The sequence below is a fragment of the Folsomia candida genome, unplaced genomic scaffold (genome assembly GCF_002217175.1).
Source record: "Folsomia candida strain VU population unplaced genomic scaffold, ASM221717v1 Fcan01_Sc007, whole genome shotgun sequence".
Taxonomy (NCBI): Eukaryota; Metazoa; Arthropoda; class Collembola; order Entomobryomorpha; family Isotomidae; genus Folsomia; species Folsomia candida.
In genome coordinates, this window is record NW_019091199.1 from 2,931,238 (window position 1) to 2,952,843 (window position 21,606).

The window sequence follows — 21,606 nt, forward strand, 5'->3', positions numbered from 1 at the left end:
TTAAAAATCACGAGCAACAACTTAAGGCATACAAAGATTACGACTTCAACATTGAAAATGATTCCCTTTTTAGTCTTATCTCATTTTCAGAGAAATGGACGAAGAATTTCAATAATATTCTATTAAAACTGGGTAATTCTAGTTTGTCGGATATGAGCATTAGTAAATTGGAAATTAAACATATGCATCGAGAATTAGAACAAAAAATAACGACAGAACTAAATGATGCAGCTGCGGCTGACGTAATTGAAGTCTTCCAGCAAATTCTTGACGCCGTTGATGTGATATTTGATTTATTACAACAGACGAACTCGTACGAACAGCAACAGAAATCAATAGACTATTACACACGTCTCATTGCTTCAACAAATACCAAAGGGGACAACGAAGAACTTAATTTACTAGCCGCAAGAGTAGTTACCCAATTGAAATACCAAGTGTTATTTTATCTTTATAAAAATGGGATGAGGGAAATGTATAGAAATTATTTTCCATTCGCTGAACAGTTAGACAAAGACCTCCAGTTAAGTCCTCACGAATTTCCAATTATAAACTCAGAAAACAAAACTTTACAACTGGTAGACAATAAGTACAGTTCTTTCTTTACGGAAATATAAAATAACAAAAACCGACGAATATTCACTGGAAATTCTGATTCGCTAATACAAACCAACAATCCAGTTTTAGGCGTTTTATGCATGGTCAGCATCCAAATATCCTAAATCCATTCGACGTCTTCTTTCGGGTCAGGATACAACATTTAAAACAATCTCAGGAATTCAAAGGATCGGGGTTAAATTTAATAACGTAAAACTAAATCTTAAATGGATTATTTAAGGATCTTGGAGTTTTATATAAATTACAACATTTCAAAATAAAACAGTATATGAAGGGTCATACCTTTATCGTTGTAACAAAAATTAGTATGTGATAAATGGAAGCCATCTTGAGTTCAGTTATACAAACCACTCAACTAACTGAATTGCGGAAAATTCCCTCCCCCCATTGGCATCCCAGTAATAACCACCGACCAATCTCCTCCCAGGCCAATCGCCTCCCACCCAATATCCTCCCATGATAAATACACGCATTGTTTTTAATACTTAACTTATCCAAATCTTATAAGATTTCTGGTGATGGTGATGACATAAATGTTATCAACATTATTTAGTCATCAGCGAGAGAGCGCTACTCATCAACATGTAAAAGCACATATTTGTTCGACAATCACTTCGTCTGAGAATTCTTGTTTAAATTACATATTTGCGGTTACCATCATCCAATATTCATCAACCTTACGCATGCAAACGAGTTTTAAAATCTCTAGTTTCTTTGTTCTCATCACTAATATGTAAAAGTATATATATTTCTAGTCACCATCATCCAGCATTCATCACTTTTACTTGTACGCATGCAAACGAGAGTAAAAATCGCCAGTTTCTTTATTCTGATCACTAATATGTAAAAGCACACGTACATATGTAATTGTATTTACCATCATCCAACATTCATTATTTTTACCTGCACGCATGCAAACGACACTCTACTTTTACTCTCGTGTGCATGCGTACAAGTAAAAGTGATTAATGCTGGATGATGGTGACTAGAAATATGTATATAGTTTTACATATTAGTGATGAGAACAAAGAAACTAGAGATTTTAAAACTCGTTTGCATGGCCAATTTCCTCAGGAGGCTACTGGTCGGAGGTCATTACTGGGAGGCCATGATCTGTAAGCCCAACTAATTTATTGTACTACAAACTAAAAGAGAACAGTTATAATTATAGTCCATACGGAAAATCGAAATTTTCAATCCAAGATGTTGCATACCCTAATGCCAGAGGTTTCGATAACGTCGAAATATATCGATCGATTAATATATTTATGGATAAATATGTAAATATGACAGAATTAGTCAAATGTAAAATTTACGCGTGGTAAATTTACATATGTAGACTGACGGTGGTATAATAGTTTGACACGTTTGTTGCTTTGTCTTGCTGTAAAGAGTCCCAGTTTTGAAATATTCCAAGAAAACCAAGAATGAGCAAAATTAGGCCGAGTTTCATAACTGCCTGAAATATATTTGCATAATATGACGAAATAATTTGAAAGCTAACTTGATTTACGATTGAAGACAAACGTACTTTGGGTACAGTTCGGATCAAATCCACAGCAAGGTATGAAAATGATTGTCCCGTTCAAACAGTTTCATTGTCCACCAATTAAATATTTGAGTGCGGTCGCAGGTGAAGAATGAGCTATTAAATAGCAAACGAATTACTAATTATTTACTAGTTTGTACATTTATTTAAAAAATTTATGAACCATTTCCAATGGATTTGACGTTTGCAAAATTATGGAATTTTTAAGGTTGGTACTGGGTAGTGGTGGAATCGTAGTTTAGTGGTCAGTGTGTTGTTTGGTTTGTATGCGGATGCGGAATAAACTCGCATTAAGCAAACCATTTTGAAGTTATGTTCTTATTTTTTTATTCGAACATGGGATTAACAAAAACAAGGCGAGGAAATTAAACTTGGGAAATCAAACGTCACCAATAATAACGTATTGGCGAATGACTGACTATTAAACATTTGTATATAATATGCGCTGCGTAAATATTACGTATTAGGTATTATTATTGCGGAGAGATGTAGGCGATATTTATATAACTATTCAACTAAATACGAGTTTTAAATTAGTTTATGACTTTTTCTTCGAGTTACAACCGAGTATACATGATGATGGTTACCTGACGTATTGCTATTTTTCTCTTCCTCTCTCATGATACTTTGTTTTGTTGCTTGTGCATAATAATAATAATTATTATTAATAAGTATGTATATGGACATGATCAGGACAAAATATTAGTCTTTGGTGTAATATACAAAGAAGGAGACTTGTCTTTTGCAAATATTATTATTATCAAACTTAAGAAATCCAAATTGAATTAGAGATTGTCTCTGTGCCACACCCACTTACGAGTGGTGTGGTCGAACCGATGAGTTAGCCATTGTTGTTGAAGTAAAGCGTATCTTTCTTTGCTTAGAAACAACGGTTTTCCTCGCCTGCAAAAAATAAGAAATATTATAATGTAAAGTTTGCAAAGTAGAAGAGTCAATAGTAGTAACTGAATTTAATATAACTAAAGTGTCCTTACTTCAGCTCGCGGTCTTCTTCGCCGAACGAGTCCAAGTAGACGCTTCCCCATAAACATGCCCGTCGCCCTCGAACGACGACGATGGTGGAGGAGTTGACAGAGAGGTAGATGACTGTACCAGCTCCACACGTGATGGAGTGATCAATTGCTTCACATGACCCATTCGCCGGTTTGCAGCAAGAGTCTCTCATACAGACCATTGTTCCGCATACCAAACAAATGCTCGGGTCCTTGGGCACTGAGTTACAGTTTGGACATTGTTTCCTGTGGTAGTATTGAAACACAATGTCATAGGCGTGAGGAAGTTTCATCAATCTAGGTTGACTCCAAAGTTTGTGATGACTTTGAAGTAAAGACATTGAGGCCACACGTGCTCTCCCGATAAAGTTGCCCATATCCTCGCACCACGTCCATATGGTCGTCAAAGGGGTTGGCGATATCCAGCTGAGGAAACTATGTGCTGCCAATGCATTTTTATGGTTGTTGTTGCTGTTACTACTATTGCTATGGGGTGACGATTCAGCACTCGGTCCACCAAACACTGCACTCCCATAACTTTCAGAGTCGTCCATACTACTAACCCCTCCACTACCACCGCCATTGCTTACACCAAGGCCCAAGAACTGGGCTAACAATCTAAATTCACAATCGGATGACCTTATCAGCGGTAACTCTTGTTCGTATATTTGATGTCTCAAAAGTGTCGCAATTCGGAGATACGGTAAAAGAAGTGATTGCACTTTTAGCTCCAACTCTTGCTCTCTGTCGTCACTAGCATAATTTTGAGGCCTCGTAAAATCGTCCTGGTCCATAGCTGCGGCTGCCGCAGCTCCGCTCTTTTCTAACCAGTAGAATGGGAACTTTTCCAAATAGCGAATAACAGTTCCAAGAAGGAAGAAAATGAGATTAGGATTTTCAATTGACGAATAGTTTGCCATTTTGTGTTTCCAACATTCTCGTTCAATCTCCAAAAATCCACAACTAAGACCGGACAAGATCTGAACATAAACCAAATTGTAGATTCCTTGCACCATGGACGTAAAGTATGCCAAGTCAACGTGCATAGGGAGCTGCATCAGTAAATGTAGGAGCATCGTGGTAGGATCTCGCAGTAGCATTGGAACCTCTCGATCCATTGGCATCAGGGATGAGTCCGGAAAGAATCTAGGCCATTCAAATCATAAATTAAAGTCCATCGTAAAGTTATCAGCTACTTTTGAACCATAATTTTACCTTATTCCTAAAATTCTCTCCCACATCTTGGGAGCACATGGGTCCGCTGACAGTATCTTGTAGTGAACACCCAAAACGTGTAGCAGCGGAACTAAATAGTAAAAAAAAATCCCCATATTAACTTTGTTTATACGGTTGTACATGTAGGAATGAGTAGTATTTATGTTCTGTACTATTTTATGTTCTACACGTACCAAGACACGACCGTTTAGACACAGCAGTTGACGACGACCCTGACGAAGATGACGTAGAAGGCTGTGGCTCGGCAGCCACCAAACTGCCTCCACGAAATACTACTTCAAGCTCAAGGTTCGTCCTAGCAATGGAAGTCACAAATAATAAAATACCTGAAATGACAAAATGACACTTAGGTTAAGTTGAGATCTGGTCTTTCAAATTGCTTTAACTTGTTAAAGATCAAATCATACTTTTCGTATTTTTTGAGCTGCCAACCTATCAACAGAAATACATAAATTCAACATTAAATAATTGTAACGAATATACGCGGGTTTCATTTAAAAATGTAATGGACTGACTAATGGAATGAATAAACCCTTATTATTATTATTCTTATTCTGTATGTGAGAGCATACTTGACGGTATCGTAATTGGGTAATATTGGTCATCTCTTCCATCGTCTTTGTCATCGCATCCATCATCTTTCCAGCTGTAGTGGGAAAGATGTATTCTCGAAGGAGCTTAACTATTTCTAAAGCGACGTTGGATTCTGGAGAAGGCAATATCTCAGGAACGGTTGTTTCGGGCGTTAGCGGGGTTTGAGCATTTTTTCTGTCTTTAACTAAGGCTGACTGTCGGATCCCAAACTCGGGAGACAAGGGGAGGAAAGAATTAGCTAGCTGTCTACATAGCGGGCAAAAATATTCTCCCCGGTCCACGGATATGCTGTGCTGCCTTTGTTGCGACTTTAGAGCTGTATAATATGCAAAACAAGTTGGTTTGAATAAAATAACTTGCATAAACTTTTTAAATTAACTCACTAACCCGAAATGTATCCTTTGAGGCACAGCATGTGAATATGGTGTCCACAACTGGAAACATGAACGCCTAAACACCAGAAAAATAATTAGATGAAATCAATTATCCAAATTAATGTGAAGCGGTACCTCCTTCCCATCCAGCAGAAACGGACTGCAACCAACTGGACTCCTCAAAATGCAGTTTGTATTCTTCCAATCTTCCTCTGTGGAACGAAGCCATCGTCTCCCTCGTTTTTTCCAAATTCCAATTTTCATCCTCGTTCGTTGGCAGCGTGGGACTCTGTTTAAGATTTAAAATATCCAATATAGTGCGTCATAATCTTGTAGGCGAAGATTGAGATGGTACTCTAACTCTACATAGTATCTCAATCTTAACTATCAAGTTATCAGTGTTACCTTCTCTCCAACTTCAGTTCTGCGTCCCAAAATTGAAGATGGCTGAAGAAGTATGACAAGTCCTATTGGATTGTCGCTGGTGGATGCACTAGTTTGATTACAAATGACACAGTCGTACTCTAGCGGTTTAATGGATTCCGATAGATCGTCCTTTGATGGACCACCAAAGCCATCGGAAGAGCTGTCTCCCATTTCGTCCAAAAATTCTTCCTCCGTCATGGCTTTCTCCATAAACTGTTTCTGTTTTCTCGCAAATTCTGCCATCAACTTTGTCTGTCTCTCTTTAGCCTTTCTCCGTCTTTCCTCCTTTTCCTGCTCTTCACGAAGCCTGACTGCTTCTTCATCCTCAGCGGTTTTTGGCCAAATTTTCTCCCTCAAACGAATTACAGTTTCTCGACACGCATCATCCTTCGCACAGATTTTATCCAAAATTTTGGCAAGGAAAAACTGGCCGTCTCCTATTCTTGACTCGACAGGATTTAACAATTCGTACAGTTGGGCATGACTGAATCTAGGGGATTTTGACTCATTTTCTCCAACGAATTGTTGAATTTGCAGTCCGTTTGAAATTCCTGCTATTGCATCCGAAATGAGCTTCTGACCAGCGATAGATTCCCAGAAGGGAACATAACTGTCAGGCGAAGCAGACAACTTGGCATGCAGTTTTAAAAGGAGGGTAAGGATGCTTTCATTGACCATCACTTCTGTAGGCGGTGGTTGACTCCCCATCTGTAGTGTCGGACATTATTTAGCAATTCAAAAGTAGTAAATAAAATTCCTGCATTAAATAGTATTAGTCTTACAGACGAATTTCTCTCCATCATATCCTTTTTGGGAACATTGGCAACAGTCTTATTGGAGGCAAGAACGACTTGAAGAACTCTATTGTGCATAGCATCGTCTATCCGCGCCGTTGTCGTCGACGTAATGGCAGCGTTGGACGAAGGGTCGGTAACTGTCATTGGCACCATGGCATCTGCAAAGCCTGTGGGTGGCATCAACGCCAGCGTTCCAGAAGGAGCAGCAGGATTGGAATCTTCCATGTGATAATCGTTGGAGTTGAATGCTGTCATTGAGCCATAATTAGAGTCATAAAGGTCCAACACATCTGGTTCCCCCTCATAACCGTCGACTTCCATCTCGTCAACGCTGATTTCAATAGCTATAGCACAAAATGATCAAAATATAACACTATGTATTGTGTGACTACAAGTCAATCATCTCTGTAATGTATACAAATGGATTTATTTATTTAGCTATAAGCTAAACTTACCATCTGATGATTCGTCCTTGAAATTTGCAGGTTTAACTATTATTGAGTCAATTTCCGTTCTGAGATTGGAGAGTAAGTCATCCGTAGAGTAGTAACTTCCAAAATTCATGTCAAATCGACCATACGACTCCTCATGTCGACTTATTGCAGACGATCCTCCAGACTCGCAAACACTCAGAGCCATTTCGAGCAGGTAAACAGCCAAGGCCACCATTTGGTCCGATAATTGAGACGTATGCACTGCCTTGTAAAATATCACAAATAACACGCCCTGAACCACACGACTTAGGAGCACCAGCCGAGGGTCCGAGTATGGGTGTGAAACGGCGGACGGAATTCTAAATGGGGGCCACGGAGCTCCAGAGCCCTTAAATTTGCCAGTGTGCTTTGCAAATTCCGTAAATCTATCCATACTATAAAAATAATAAAACAGGTGAAACTTTAAACTTGGTCAATAAATAATTAATCAGCCCGCTCAATAAAAGTTATAAACAAAATATGTACCTTGTTTGAAATTCACGACGATGAACTGCCCTAAGTAAGATGTAAATTGGATCATATTCGGTTTCCCAAACGAAGGATTTTGGGACGTACATCCCTTGTAGCATGTTTCCACTCGACTCAAAATTAGGGGCCCGATATTCTGCCACCTAAAACATGACAATAACATGCATTTGTAAATAAATAAGCTCAAGATAAACAATCTTTTATAAGATGATAAAGCTCACCAAATTGAGAACCGATTCAAAGTCTTTAGACTGGGAGCTGTTGCCACACCTCTCCGGCATGAGCTCCATTAGCTGGCTATGTGTTTTGTCGGACATGCAGAGAAGAGTCACCATTTCCAACGTAATCAAATCCGCGTCCGACATTCCAATCGCTGTCCTTACGGAACTTAACGTGGCCAGAAATATAAGACAATTCTCCATCATGAGCATTTCCTGGTCAACTTCCAAATATGTGTTTGTAACATCGCTGGATATACTCAATGACTCGACGATATTAAATCTAGAATAATATAATTAAACAAAGAATGTAAATTTACATTGTTCTTTCAGGAATTATACTTGTAAAATTGTGTCGTAAATGTCAATACTTTTCAAATATAGAGGAAACAAATTCTTCACGAGGAATATTCATTAGACCAACTTGCAACAGGTACAGGTCTGCATCTACCATAGAATTGCAAAAGTGGCACTGCAAGGGAATACAAAACATTTAGAAACGTTACGACTATGACTATTCCAATGTAAAAAAATAAATATTCCAACCTGAATGTACGTCATAGCTTGACCCTTGATTTGAAGTCCATTTCGCACCCATAATCCCGATATAATTTCATAGAAGGCAACTTGTACACGCAGGGGATGAAATATAATCTGCTTTAACTCATGTGGAGGAGGTAAGAGTTCAGATATTGATAACCCTTGATTCCGAACAGCTTGGTAAAGGAAGACTGCGAAGTATCGATGCAAAGGAAGATGAAAGGACACTTGAATATCCTCATTCTATAAAATAAATTCACATTGGCAAGAAATATCCAAGTACTCAACAAAAAACAAGACCTTTGAATCAAAATAATGTATTTACGATGACGCACCATATGTTGGCCGAATTTTACATTTTCTAACCAACGGCGAAGTTGACGCTTGCAGTGCCACAACAAATTTTTTGTAAGATGAGCCGTGCAAGAGTCCTTTAAATGACCCACCAGAGCCCACATTGGGGAAGCACTCGCTTCTAATTCTATAATATTTGTAAATTCACATTATTTATCTAGAGTTAATAACCGTAAAATAGTCAATAATGGTTTCACCATTTACCTGCTGAAAATGCTGCATAGTAAGTTGTGGGTTCGAATTCGATGTGCTGATTCATTTCCCTCTGGTTCACATTCATTCCTACACAAATTAGTAAACTTAATAAAACTAACTGGTACGATATTAGTATATTTGAGTAATAATACTATAAATAAATGCATAAATATACCTTGGAACATGGAGAGGAAATTGAACCACATGTTGAGAAGCCCATCATCTTGGAGGAACTGTAACATCAAACAAATGTCAAATCGTATTACAAAGTTGACAGAGTTACAAATAATCATTATAAAGTCCCACAAAGTAAAGTATTATATGTACCTTTAACGCGACAGGGCGATGACTTAGAATATTGTTGAGATCGGATACCAAAGGCCAATAACAATGGTCCTTCATCACCGAATTCCCACAATCGACAACGCGAATTGGTAACCCAATCTTCTGATAGATTGGACTGTAAAAGCTAATATCATGCATCATGTAGTGCAAACTAATGACCATGACGTGAAGTAGATTCATTTGCTCCGTCATCCGGAGAGCTAGTTTTTCGTTGGAGAACAACTGAACACTGACGTGAACAACTCTGTTAGAGAGCATGTCAGGGTCAGGGGAGCGTACTAGGAGCTGCGAAATTCGACTATAATGTAGAACAAAAGCTCGAGTAAATGCTTCCTGCAACAAATCAACAGCAGGAAATTTAGTTATGTTAGAAAAATAATTTATATTAATTCAAAGGAAAGTGATTAAAAATTACCTTATACTCTGGATCAGGAAGTAAATTTAACAAAAGACAAACAATTTTTTGGGGAAACTCAAACTTTGCTGTCCAAAATACCAATTCTGGAAGAAAAATTAAAAACACATTCATGTTACTATACTTTCTCGGACTACATCAATTGCAACATGTTTACTACTCATCATCATTATACATACCTTGAAGAAACGTTCTATGAACTAAAGATTTCTGCAAGGATGGTATCTCTAAAAAAATAAAACCAAATGGTGGTGTTACTTTAGTTTTCACATATAATTCAATTTACTCATGCTCGCAAGCAGACCTTCAAACTCAGTGGGAGGCAATGGGTTCCTCAACGTTCCAAGCGCATCGTCGTAACAGCGTTGAGTTGTTTTCATAAAATCTTCATATTCATCACTAACGTCATCATTGTTATACTCCATCAAACTTTTGTACACCTTTAATAAAAAGGTCCATAAAAAGGTTATGTCAAAAGATATTTCAGCGTATATAATTTATTAATATGTAAATAGCACATCAATCCGGATTACTTACTTGTGGATTCGTGAGAGCATGTGTCATTACAGCTCTCATCGCAGCACCCATAGAACTAAGATCATGCAACATTGTGATAAACTTATCCGCTGCATTCACGGCACCCAGAAATCCATCCAGAGATATAGAGTTTTGTCTCATATGTTGAATCAGTCTGAAATTAAAGTGAAACACTTTCAAATTAAAACGATCAACGCTAAAATTTGACCCCCAGGGCGCTACTATGCGCTGTTTAAACCCGGATAGTAACGAAACTGACTGATAAGCAGACCTAAGAATGAGTTGAGGCATCATGGCATTAGCGACGCAAAGAAGGTCAGGTGGTGCAGCAGCACTATCTGGACAACTCTCATGACTTCCCGAGGCATGGGGCCCATGTAAATACTGCAAAAAAATAAGACATAAATTAAGCAATAACGCCAAATTATTATACCAAAGTTCTGGTAAGTGCTTACACAAAAGCCAGATTCTTTCATCACATTTGTGTCTCCACAATCACATGCACCTGTTTAATATGGTTAGAAGTCGAAATTTAATTAATTCAATTGCATTGATAATACATATCAAAATACAATCACTTTTACGTACCTCCAGCCTGGGATCTGAACATGTTGAAGTCGTGACCTTTGTGGTTTCCTACAATGAAAATAATTATAAGAATTAAAATTCCTAAAATATGGAAACTTTTACAAAAAAATAAATGGTAATAGTTACCTCGTTGAAAGCACTCTGCACAGAGCGACATGCATGGAGAAATTCCACACGTTCGGCAACGATAAGCCACAAAATTAGCTGTCCAAACCAATCCGCAGGTAGTTGCATTGTCATATCGCCGAACTATTAACGAAATAATCGATAAAATATTTTTCAGTTACGAAATTGTGATCAAATAATAGCGTGGTTAGAAACGAGATGTCAAACCTGTCGAAGCAAATTCATCGGGCGTGCAGCCACCAGCCATTAGCCAGCGACACCAGTCGATAGTTTCCCAGTCATCAATGGACTTGAGAGGGTCCAACAAGGTGTCCAAGAGAGCATTGAGATTCTCGGGCCTCACGGGTCTGGCACACTCGGCCTGGATATACGCCGCTGCCCCCCTCTTTCCCTTTTTTAGCAGCACCTCCGTCTCTAGCTTCGCCATCGTCAGCCTATTTGTGTCAGCGTCCTTCTCGTACAACCTTTATTATTTCAACAAAACTGTGAACAAGGTTTCAGCACAATTTTTAAACCCTTATTATTCATGTCATATAAGTAGTTGGAAAATAGCCCTTGTTTGTACATTTCGCCGAAGGTTTGACTACCTCGGTTACTATTATGGGTAGTCCATTCCAAAAACCAATTTGCTAACTAATAACTACTTAATAACTAAGATAGTTTTATGTATGTTTACCTGTTTTGATTTAGTTTTATTACCTTATTATCGTGTAGTAGTTTTCCTAATCGTAATCTCGTACAAATATCATCAGGTGCATTCAGTTCTTTGTTACCGGAGAGATCAAGGGTGTGTTTTCGTTGTTTTTGTTATTATTTATCTAATTTAAATCCAAATCTTTCTCCTGAAATAACAAATTAAATTGAAAAGTTGTAAAATTTAGACGAAAATAATAACAAACTCATTTGAATTTCTGGACTCACCTTTTTGTACAAAACTCGGACTATTTAATGTCAAATTGAGCAATATTCTCACAAAGTCTGCCTGTATCGTCGCCTCGTCAGTCGAAAGATGAGAAGAACAAAGAAATGGATTAAAATTAAGAAGACGTAGGTTGGTGCGACGATGTAATTTAGTGTAAACTAAGGCTCGTTCGTCATAGCTGGTTGCACAACCTGAGAAAGAAAGTCGCTAAATCACAAATGGTCAGCTATAATAATAGCACTTGTATAATCTCCGTCTCCCTAATATTTCTTGGTTTTCATCAATCAATCAATGAATCAATAATGCGAAATTAATATCCAATTGAGGTCAGCAATGTCGTCGTAAGTATGCCGTGCGAACTCTGAGTTCGGACGTACCACGTAATTCAATTAAGGCTGAGTTAAGCACTAGCAAAAATCAAGTAGATGCGAAATAGCGAAATAATTCGACTCTAATCTTTGTGAGAATTTTGCTAAAACTGAAAACTCTTGAAATACATTGAGTACTTATTTAAATGTTTCTCACTCGCTTGGAACAATTTATTTAATTTGCGTAATTTTCTTCCAGCTTTCTTTCTTAAAAATTTCGTCAATATGTGTATCAAATTTATCCCGTGAAACTTTTTGGTTCCATTTGTTTAATAGGTCCGCGCTGGTGAAACTTAATTTCTCTGTGCAGCCACCACTGCTAATTGAATTGTGAGTTTTACGAAATTTTAATGGGGTTTCACATTAACGTGAATTAACACGACTCCACTCCACCACATAACGGATTGCGTTGGAGCAGCAGTTAAAAGTTTATCAGGTTTTCTAGTATTGCGGAGCTAACTGCAGGCTGGCTGGTGTTGGTTGAGGTGGTGGTGGTGCAAAGGAAAGGATTTTGGTGTTTTATTAGACGAGCGAGTTTGTACAGATTTTAGCTTTGGCACTCTAGTAGTAGTGTGGGCATGGCAGGATATTGACACCTTAGTGCCGTCGCCAACCACCCCCACACAAAAACCACACCCAAACCACCACACCCCTCCCAAACTCTCCGCCAATACTTTCACACCCTTTCCCAATTTTTCGACCAGCGACAATGGAGTAGCTGCTCGCTACGGCCCCTCCTCTACTGTTGTAGGCAGAAGCAGGATTTAAGACACGATGATGATGAGCTTTTATTAGTAGCTTTTATAGTATTTTATTTATCTTGGTGGTGGATGGATGAGCGAATTGGATAGGTAAAGGTTTGTAACAATGAATGATGATGATCATATTAATACAGGAGAGGGGCTGCTGCTTCGTTAAAACTGAGATAAATAAATGCAACGTGGAGAACAATCATGGCAAGAAAATTTAATATGCAATTGTCCATGTTATAATTTGCATGCATTTATACATACTTGTCTCCACTTGCGCCTAGGCAAATTGAGATACATGTGTCGTTTATAGAACTCGAATTCCATCAAAAATAAAAATGCCAAAACTTGACCAGTTTACGAGAAGGGGAATTTAGCATATTATACAACATCGAATGAATTGAATACTTGCATCGCTGCCTATCATTTCCACCGAATTGATACTATCTGAAGGAATTGTGGGAGCTGGTTGGGAGGAGGATTGCATAATTTGTGCCCCGGGGGGAGGATTCACGGTGGGTGAGAACGATTGCAGGTGTTTTTGCACCTCTTTCATATAGATGTATGATATGTAGCTGCAGTGCTAGATATGGCTTTAGTTGAGTCACGTTGTTGCATAATCAGAGAGCGTGCAAACTATGTTGCAAATAAGAAGTGCTCACTCGCTCAATTGTGGATCTGCTAAGGTGATACATCTAGATCTATGGCAAAGGCTGAGATCGGCAATTCGAATTGCAATAAATAATCCGCATATTTAGCTGGCAGTTAAATTTTCTGCATGAAACGGTCAATTCTGCATGAAAATAAATACATAGTTTTCCATTTCGGAAAATTACCTTAAAAATAATGAATATCAGTGTACAATTGTTTAATTAACATTTGTAAAACCTGTACACAGACTGCAAATCCTTAATGCAAAAAAAATTAAAGACAAATTTTGCATTGAAATTGTTATTTTTACTGAAATGTTGGTCGTCTGCATTAAATGGCGGTATAGAAATGAAATAGAAATCGCGTTCACTGATTGTTTTAAGAATAACGATAAAACATGCAGTTTATTCATAAATAAATTTGATATAAGCTGTATATGCATATCCGATATTAGATAGTAATGCATAATAATCATAATATGAGCATTTTCTGAATCAGTCCTTTCTCTGGGCGAAATGTACTAAGTTTTGCAGCATTGTTTCGAATGAGTTTTGAAAAGAGACTTTCGCGTGAAACCAGTCATGCATTGTGGACACTTGAACCGATGTTCATCATTTTTCGTGTGAATCCAGGAGTGATGCGAGAGATGCTTCCGTTTGGAGAAGGTTTTGGGACAAATCCCACATTTGAGTATTCGCTCCCCCCCTGTGAAGTTAAAATATGTATGCTAAATTAACCCACAAACTGAAAATGTAAGTGTAATTCTGTCTAATTACTTACTTGGACCGCTCTTGGAAAGATGTACGACAGATAAATGACAATTCAAGTTAGCTCTGAAAGTAAACTTTTTGAGGCAAATGCAGCACTTGTGTAACTTGTCCGGTAAGGCTGAGGTGTTTTCAAGCGTGCCAATATTTTGTGGGTGCGTTGTCAAGTCTGGCACAATGGGCCTGGATTCTGCTAATAATCTTCCTTCCGGTTGTTCTTCAACTTGCTCTTCGACAAGCGTAACGCGGTCATTGCTATTAGTACTATTAGCGGGAGGTGGCACCAATTCGTTGCCCAGTAAATTAGTTGCTGTACAGGATGATCTGTGAAAGTAGAAAGCGAAGACAATGTTGAACTACAGCGACTGCATATACAAGTCAAACCTTTTATTCAGTATAGTTGACATTTTTTACCCAGCCAAACGGAGAATGGGGTTATCATTGCTTTTATGCAGTGCCTCGTCGGCACAAGAAGGGTGGTCTGTACGTGTGGTCGTGCGATCCACTATTTCTATTGCTACAAGATCCACGGCCAGGACCCTTTCCTCCCCAAAAACTCGCGACGTCCACTCATTAAGAAGAGCTTCCTTGTGTTCTGGGCGTTCTGGCACGCTCCCTAAAACAGTTCCGCACAAGGCTGATGGTTCCGTCTTGATCAGATTTGTCGCCTGCTTTACACGAAAATTTTCATCCTCGGAATAATCCTCACTTTCGTCCGTGGAACCAACGGCATGACCTTTACGACTCGTTTCAGACGATCTACATAAAGGAGTAAAAGTAAAAATATATTATTTTTTAAAAACAATTTACGAAAAGCTTGGAAAGAAATCCAGCCCAACTAGATACCAAAACTGTTAATATCCGTCCCCCAGCGGAATTGTGCTTTTAGTTTTCATGCATTTTCTGTGTAAATAGACAACTTACTCGTCGTCTTCTGAGTTCTCATTTGAAGAAGCCGTTGGTGATGATGAGGACAAAGATGGGTGTTTTGACAATATGTGGGCGATAAACTTATCTTCATCCTGAATACAAACCTTGCATATTCGACACTGAATCCACCATGACGAGGGCGTAAAATTTAGCTTCTTTATTCTTTTGTTGTCGTCTATAATTGAAATTAAAAAACAAACAGTGCAAGTTTAAAACGTCAACGTTTAATAAAACTCCTAGTAGTAGTGATATTTATTGCCTACCCATGTTTTAGTAAGTTAATAAACCGTTAAAACACATATTTCACCAAAACTCACCAAGGGGTGAAACCAGCGTGTCATACGTCAAAATGTTTTCCATCTTAAAATTAACCGTCCGACGCGTTTTAAACATTTGAGACCACGTTCACTGGGGTGTCGCAGTCAAAACGGGTATCATATTTGTGTTCAGAGCTCAAAATATGTTAAACAAGTCTGGCGTGTTTTAAAAATTTGTGACCTTTGACCTGTCACCGAGGTGTCGCAGGTCAGAATGACCTAGTCAGTTGGACAGCTATTTGAAAATACTATTGATTCGAGTCATCGCATGATGTCGCTCTAATTTAAGAAAACGTGACCTATGACCTGGCGCTGTGGCCTTGTCACCTACATTGCTCGTTTTCTATAAGTCTGACCCTTGACCTAAATAAACTAGGTTTCAAGTTTGTATGTCGTTCGTTCACGAGTTACTTGACCACCAACAGACAGCCGGACATACCGATCTTATACAGGGATTTCACCGTTTAAACATGTTGGTTGTGAGCCAATTGAATTCCAACGAGATAGATATATTATAAGGCCAATGCATTATTTATGCGGCTCGAAACTGGTCCACAACGGAGAAACTATACAACAGATATGTACATTGTACATATATAATCCAGGGGACACCCAACAGTACTATTAAACACACTATGAAAATAAATGCAAACTTCACCACTCACGATATCATCATCATTAGTATTATGATATACACGACTTTAGGATGACGATAGGAAGAACTTGTCAAGTTTGAATGAGGAAGCTATTCACTGCGTTCATTTACATGCACTTTTATTATCTTGTATAAAGTCGGGGAGGTGCAGAACAGGGAATTAAAAGGAGCAGCTTGTACGCATTTTAATACGTATGTACGCATATTTATGCATATGTATGTACACCGTTGACGGGTAACTGGTTTAAACAAATGTTATCTTTACTAAGCCAGTTTACTGAAAAGGTTGACCAGAAACTTAGCACAAGCAGATGTTGAGATGGATGCGAAGGTGTTGGTCTAGATTGGACTTCTGGCGGAAACGCTTAGGACAACGGTGACAGGGATACGGTCGTTCGCCCGTGTGGGTCAAAATGTGGTAGCGCAAAGTCCCCATTTGCAAAAATGCCTTTGGACAGTGGTTGCAGTTGAAAGGTTTTTCGCCCGTGTGCGTCTTGGCATGCGCCTGCAGCTGATAAGACGTCTTGAATGCTTTGTGACAGAGGTTACACCTAAATGCCCTCATCATATATTTGAAGAGGCGCTTCTAAAACGTATAACAATGTACGTAAAAAAATAACCACGGACTTGGAGCAGATATTAACTTGGCGAAACTGAAATGACTGCACTTTCTTGCCACTAGAGTTATTTATTATCATAATGCAATAAACAAACCAAATCTCCCACTAACTGAACTTCTAACTACCAACCAATACTAATACAACATTTAAATGGACATGACTCATGAGCTCCTACATATTAAATGAATATAAGGCCCCACAACTTGCTAACATGTTCGTTTAGTAAGGGACCATTAATATTGAACAAAGGAATTCGTCGCACGAATTGGGAGCATTTCTCCTCTACTGTGTACATACATACATAATTATGTATTGTATTTAAATACAATACTTGTCTCATTTTCAGACTCATTTTTTCAGTTCAAATTCAGGCAAAATTCATTTGAAATTCAACTCAATTTCAAATTTTTCTCATTAGCTCGAATCACTAATTGTAAGGTCTCGAATTTCATATATGCAATTCTGTCAAATTACCTATAGGAAGGATATGTCGTTGGAATTTTAATATCTAGCATTTCTAACAGGTGAAGGGCTGGAGAAAATCTCTTGTCCCCCACCGCTTGTATTGATGTATAGCTAGTTTTGAGCTTATTATTGTATTTATCACCCCAAAGGGTTAATAAATGTCAATGAGAAAGTTAGTAACAGGCAAATCCTGAAAAATCCGAACTACTTGGGTGAGGCCATATCTAGAGTTAGATATAATGCTACCAAAATTAAATTATTTCATGGTTTTCATTTCATCTATCCCAAGAAGAAGTTTCAATTTTTCGGGATTTTCGGTTTGTAAAATTGGTCGGTCAAAATCATACATCATTTCATGCTTTGGTGGCGTCGGTTCAAGGTTTGCTAACTGTCTGACGGATGATTGCTGAATATTCTCAAATCTCAAACCCATCGTGGAACTAGCGGAATTAGCACGTTTGGACAGCCAATCTTTCACGAATCGTGAAATTCGTGAACCACGATTGTTATTTTTAGGCTTCCAGTATTAATTTAATTCCCTTAATTTAACTTAATTTTAACTAATAAGTATACAATCCTAGCAGCAGTTCATCATGGCTTTATTTACTATGAGCAAGTCCCCGGGTATTAACAGAATTAAATATTTGATGGAATGCAGAGTTTTAGACAACATTAACTTATTTTAAAATATTTTTATTTATTTTGTTTCAGATTTGGGCTCTAAATTGATATCCCTCGTGGTTCAGCAGGTGCGATTCAGAAACCGACCTAATTTGAAGAACCCTTTGCCCATGCACTACAATCGAAAGCGACTTTTTGCCGTCTGCGAGCCAGTACCACCCCCAAATAAACCTGTTTGTGACGCCATGCTGAAACCCAGCGACCAGAACAGTGTTTCAATTGTTGATGTATGAACCTTTAGAAAGCTTTACATAAAGTGTGCATATTTTTGTTTGCTGATCAAATATCAAATAACAAATATCAATTATTAATAACGCAGGAAAATCCATACGCCTTGTTTTTAGCTGGGAAACTACGTCGCGACTTTACGAAGCACCCAATGATAGCTATTTTCCACATTGACTCATTCACAGGGAGGGAATTTGATAGGGTGAGTTTATTTAAATATTGTGTATTACTCGAAAGTTTTTTTACTTCGTCTTTAATACTAATAATAATAGATGTTGTACGCAGATAAGACTGATGCTCCATGATAACAATTTCCCAATGGAAATTCAACAAAGGGTGAACCGCCAAGTAACCGCTGCAGCTTTCAAAGGGACAAAATGGGCACCCATCATACCACTATGTGAATCCAAAACGGCGTTTGGGTTTTGTAGCACGACGGATGTGTCAATGTTGATGAAGATGTTGAAGAAAATGCCAGCCTTTATTCTAATCGGTCTAATTTATGAGAATCGACTTCTTCATCGGGATGACGTGGACAATTTGGTCAAATTATCCAACAACATAGTTAACCTCCACTCTCAACTCTCCACCACCTTAAATTTGCCAATAATGAACCTAACTCAAAATCTTATGATTGGACAAGTCACGCTGACAAATAGTCTTTCTTCGTATACAAAATCTCAGGAATCGTCAAGCAGTTCATCTGATTCAGACTCGGACAGCTCCTCCGATAGTGATAGTGACACGGAAAGTAAAAAGAAGATATAGTCCAATAGTAAATATAAAGAATAAGTGTTTGAATTTGTAGTCATTTTTTAAGTCCCTTAATGATTAAAAAAACTTGTAAAATAAATTGAGTAACTTTATGTGGAATGGGGGTGACAAAAATCATGAAAACTTAATATTTTAGCACATTGAAAATTGTATTTGTATTCTGTAATCATATGGCATATGATGGATAGGAATTTACAAAAATTGTATCCATTTATGGTTTTGTGGCTTCTCCATATGTGGGAGGACAGACAGACTCGTACGGTGGGGGTGGCTCCACTTCTACCTCATTCTCGGTCAGTTTTGGCTGAACCTCATGCATGCGTATGGATTGATTTGGATTGTAGGGGCTGCTGCTGCCAGTGGTGGTGACAGTGTTATCATTCCCCATTTGTATAACCGCATCATCCTGTTGTTGACGGGACCCTGTGGCCACGTAGTCTGGAGGAGGATCCTCGTCTGGGAAATCCCAGTAAGCTGCTTCCGTCGTCATGTCGCGCCAGGGACCGGGTCCACGTCCAGGGTATGCTCGCGAGGTTGGAATGCGTCGTCTGATGGATCGTACTCGGAAATCCGGCATGTCATCTTGTATCGAATTTTGGTATCTGCATGTAAATAGTCGTGTCATAATAGTTCACATTAAGCTAAAGTTATTTCTTCAAACCTGAGCCCAGCCTTCATGTAAGATCGGTATGCACAAATTAGGACAATTAAGAACACGACGGGAACAAACTTTTGAAAATATAAAAAACATCAGTTAAGTTTGCATTAATCGCTATCTCATCTCAATATATATTCATTGTATTTTCAAAATATGTATACACCTATAATATATGTATACATACCACACTTTATAAATATACAATCGTTATCACCTTTTGGCGGAGGAAGGTACGCATTCTGTATTTGTCATTCTTTGTTTTCCAAACGAGGACGGTGTCATTTTCGCTCTCACCATCCTTGAAGATTGTCATCTTGGATTGATAAAGGGCTTCGAGCTCTGGTCAATTGAAAAAGGGATATAAATTGAGATTTCCCCACGACATCAGTTCCATAATAATATTCACCTGGGCAGGGGTACTCCCCACAAACCGGCTCCTCCTCCGTCGAATACGATGAACATCCCATTCGCAACCAGTCCAAGCGGTACTGCTGCACGCGACACTTTCTGTTCGTGTCCCCTTTTGACCCTGTGAAACATTTCATATATTTGCGTTAATTGAAGTAAAGCCATTGAAATTATAGTTGCACTGCTTACCTGACGTGACGAAGAAATAAATTTGCATGTATTGCAGCTCCAAAGTCTCCTTACGATCTCGGTGGTGTTCACCGTAGCTGGAATGAAATAGTGGGAAAGAGAGCCCTCCCTTTTTCCACTGGTAGTACAGCACCATGGGATGACCGTAGGGGCCCAGGTACTGGTCAAAGTTCTCCCTCCCACACAGCACCGGATATCGTCCCCCGTCGTGGTCATCCCAATTGTTGAACTAAAGTAGATTACAAAGAATCCGCTTTCTATAGTTTCCGAGCGTCGTTGGTGAACTGACTTCATCAATCGAAGCAAAAATTTTTACCTTAATGAAGGTGGAGCAGTTTTGTGACGTTGAGAAGTTCCAACTGTTGACGTTGAGATTGATGGAGCGAACCCTGACGTTATGCTTAAGCCGTGGCGACTCTCCTGTCACTGGCCCCGGCTCCCACTGCTCCTTGAAGGTACAGCTTTCGTAAAAGTGAGTCGAGTCCTTTGGTTTGTCCAGATTGATGGCGAGTATCTGAGTATTGGTTGACCACCAGTTTTCAAAATTGTGTGGTTCCCATCCCATCATATGTAATACTTATACCAGCAGCATGTTAAAATTACGAATACCTTTTGTGGGAGGAGCGGCTGAGATGCGCCAGACCGTGGGGGCCACCACGAGTTCCATGTCCCCAAGGTGCCACTGGACGAGTCTGGGCTGGTGGACGCAGCTTTCGTGGTGGGGTCAGGGCAGAGCTGATTGCTGAATATTTCTTCTGCAATATGGTTATTTAACCAGACAAAATAAGATTTAGAGAAATGGGTGCAAAACAACAGTAATGGGCAATGAAGGTAAAAATGTGATTACCCGAGGGAGGACTGATGCTCAACCCATTTGCTACGTGAGAAAGGGTGATGACAGAGAAGAAGAGCTGGTTATGGAATGCGAAGACTGTAAGAACAAGTGACCACACATTTGTGGTCGTCATTGAACTAGTCAATGTAGTCAAACATTTTTTAAGGTCTTATTTTTAACGGAATTATTCAGTCGGCTGTTGTTGTACTGTACAATTTGACAAGTGGAAGTGAACACCTACGTAGGTGCGCTTGTTGCTTAATCAGTCCAGAGCTCCAGTTTATTGTGTGGCTGCCCTGTACAGAACATTTTCGCATTAGTTTCTGGGAGAGCGAGTGGCTCACCCGGATTCGGTCACGAAAGCGAAAACATCCGAGTTTCTGAAAATGAGGATATTGTGCTACTACGAGTACGAGGACGGATGAGGAGTTGGATTTGATTCGAAGGACAAGCGTTAAAATAACAATATTTGACACAAGTCGCTCATCATCATCATCATCTC

The 21,606-nt window shown here is 38.9% G+C and overlaps 4 protein-coding genes across 6 annotated transcripts; 1 reads left to right on the forward strand and 3 right to left on the reverse strand.

Moving 5' to 3' along the window:
• Nucleotides 1-2,477: 2,477 nt before the first annotated feature.
• Nucleotides 2,478-12,720, reverse strand: LOC110851589 (E3 ubiquitin-protein ligase Ubr3). Of its 2 annotated transcripts, XM_035853943.1 has the most exons (31): nucleotides 12,335-12,720; nucleotides 11,809-12,000; nucleotides 11,587-11,729; nucleotides 11,095-11,351; nucleotides 10,888-11,010; nucleotides 10,762-10,809; nucleotides 10,629-10,678; nucleotides 10,445-10,557; nucleotides 10,174-10,327; nucleotides 9,941-10,076; nucleotides 9,816-9,863; nucleotides 9,637-9,722; nucleotides 9,204-9,554; nucleotides 9,052-9,109; nucleotides 8,886-8,963; nucleotides 8,663-8,808; nucleotides 8,334-8,570; nucleotides 8,159-8,259; nucleotides 7,791-8,070; nucleotides 7,567-7,712; nucleotides 7,063-7,475; nucleotides 6,593-6,951; nucleotides 5,790-6,518; nucleotides 5,520-5,673; nucleotides 5,398-5,460; nucleotides 4,989-5,326; nucleotides 4,824-4,848; nucleotides 4,590-4,742; nucleotides 4,396-4,486; nucleotides 3,163-4,326; nucleotides 2,478-3,070 (listed from the first exon to the last, which is right to left on the reverse strand). In XM_035853943.1, exons 4-31 carry the CDS (start codon nucleotides 11,312-11,314, stop codon nucleotides 2,953-2,955), a joined length of 5,982 nt encoding a protein of 1,993 aa, XP_035709836.1. In that variant the 5' UTR covers nucleotides 11,315-11,351; nucleotides 11,587-11,729; nucleotides 11,809-12,000; nucleotides 12,335-12,720; the 3' UTR covers nucleotides 2,478-2,952. The 2 variants fall into 2 exon arrangements, with proteins under 2 accessions (XP_035709836.1, XP_021955131.1); XM_022099439.2 differs by having other exon boundaries at nucleotides 11,809-12,720.
• Nucleotides 12,721-13,950: 1,230 nt separating this feature from the next.
• Nucleotides 13,951-16,942, reverse strand: LOC110851800 (zinc finger protein 583). 2 transcript variants are annotated; one of them, XM_022099704.2, is made up of 5 exons: nucleotides 15,592-16,942; nucleotides 15,269-15,449; nucleotides 14,759-15,103; nucleotides 14,358-14,668; nucleotides 13,951-14,282 (listed from the first exon to the last, which is right to left on the reverse strand). In XM_022099704.2, exons 1-5 carry the CDS (start codon nucleotides 15,665-15,667, stop codon nucleotides 14,098-14,100), a joined length of 1,098 nt encoding a protein of 365 aa, XP_021955396.1. In that variant the 5' UTR covers nucleotides 15,668-16,942; the 3' UTR covers nucleotides 13,951-14,097. The 2 variants fall into 2 exon arrangements, with proteins under 2 accessions (XP_021955396.1, XP_021955397.1); XM_022099705.2 differs by having other exon boundaries at nucleotides 15,538-16,942.
• Nucleotides 16,943-17,761: 819 nt separating this feature from the next.
• Nucleotides 17,762-19,113, forward strand: LOC110851782 (39S ribosomal protein L10, mitochondrial). Its single transcript, XM_022099678.2, has 4 exons — nucleotides 17,762-17,955; nucleotides 18,043-18,239; nucleotides 18,332-18,442; nucleotides 18,526-19,113. The coding sequence occupies exons 1-4, from the start codon at nucleotides 17,925-17,927 to the stop codon at nucleotides 19,006-19,008; spliced, it is 822 nt and encodes a 273-aa protein (XP_021955370.1). The 5' UTR covers nucleotides 17,762-17,924; the 3' UTR covers nucleotides 19,009-19,113.
• Nucleotides 19,114-19,142: 29 nt separating this feature from the next.
• Nucleotides 19,143-21,422, reverse strand: LOC110851781. The gene is made up of 8 exons (XM_022099677.2): nucleotides 21,117-21,422; nucleotides 20,879-21,024; nucleotides 20,586-20,783; nucleotides 20,270-20,498; nucleotides 20,079-20,201; nucleotides 19,887-20,011; nucleotides 19,676-19,743; nucleotides 19,143-19,616 (listed from the first exon to the last, which is right to left on the reverse strand). The coding sequence occupies exons 1-8, from the start codon at nucleotides 21,235-21,237 to the stop codon at nucleotides 19,226-19,228; spliced, it is 1,401 nt and encodes a 466-aa protein (XP_021955369.1). The 5' UTR covers nucleotides 21,238-21,422; the 3' UTR covers nucleotides 19,143-19,225.
• Nucleotides 21,423-21,606: the final 184 nt, after the last annotated feature.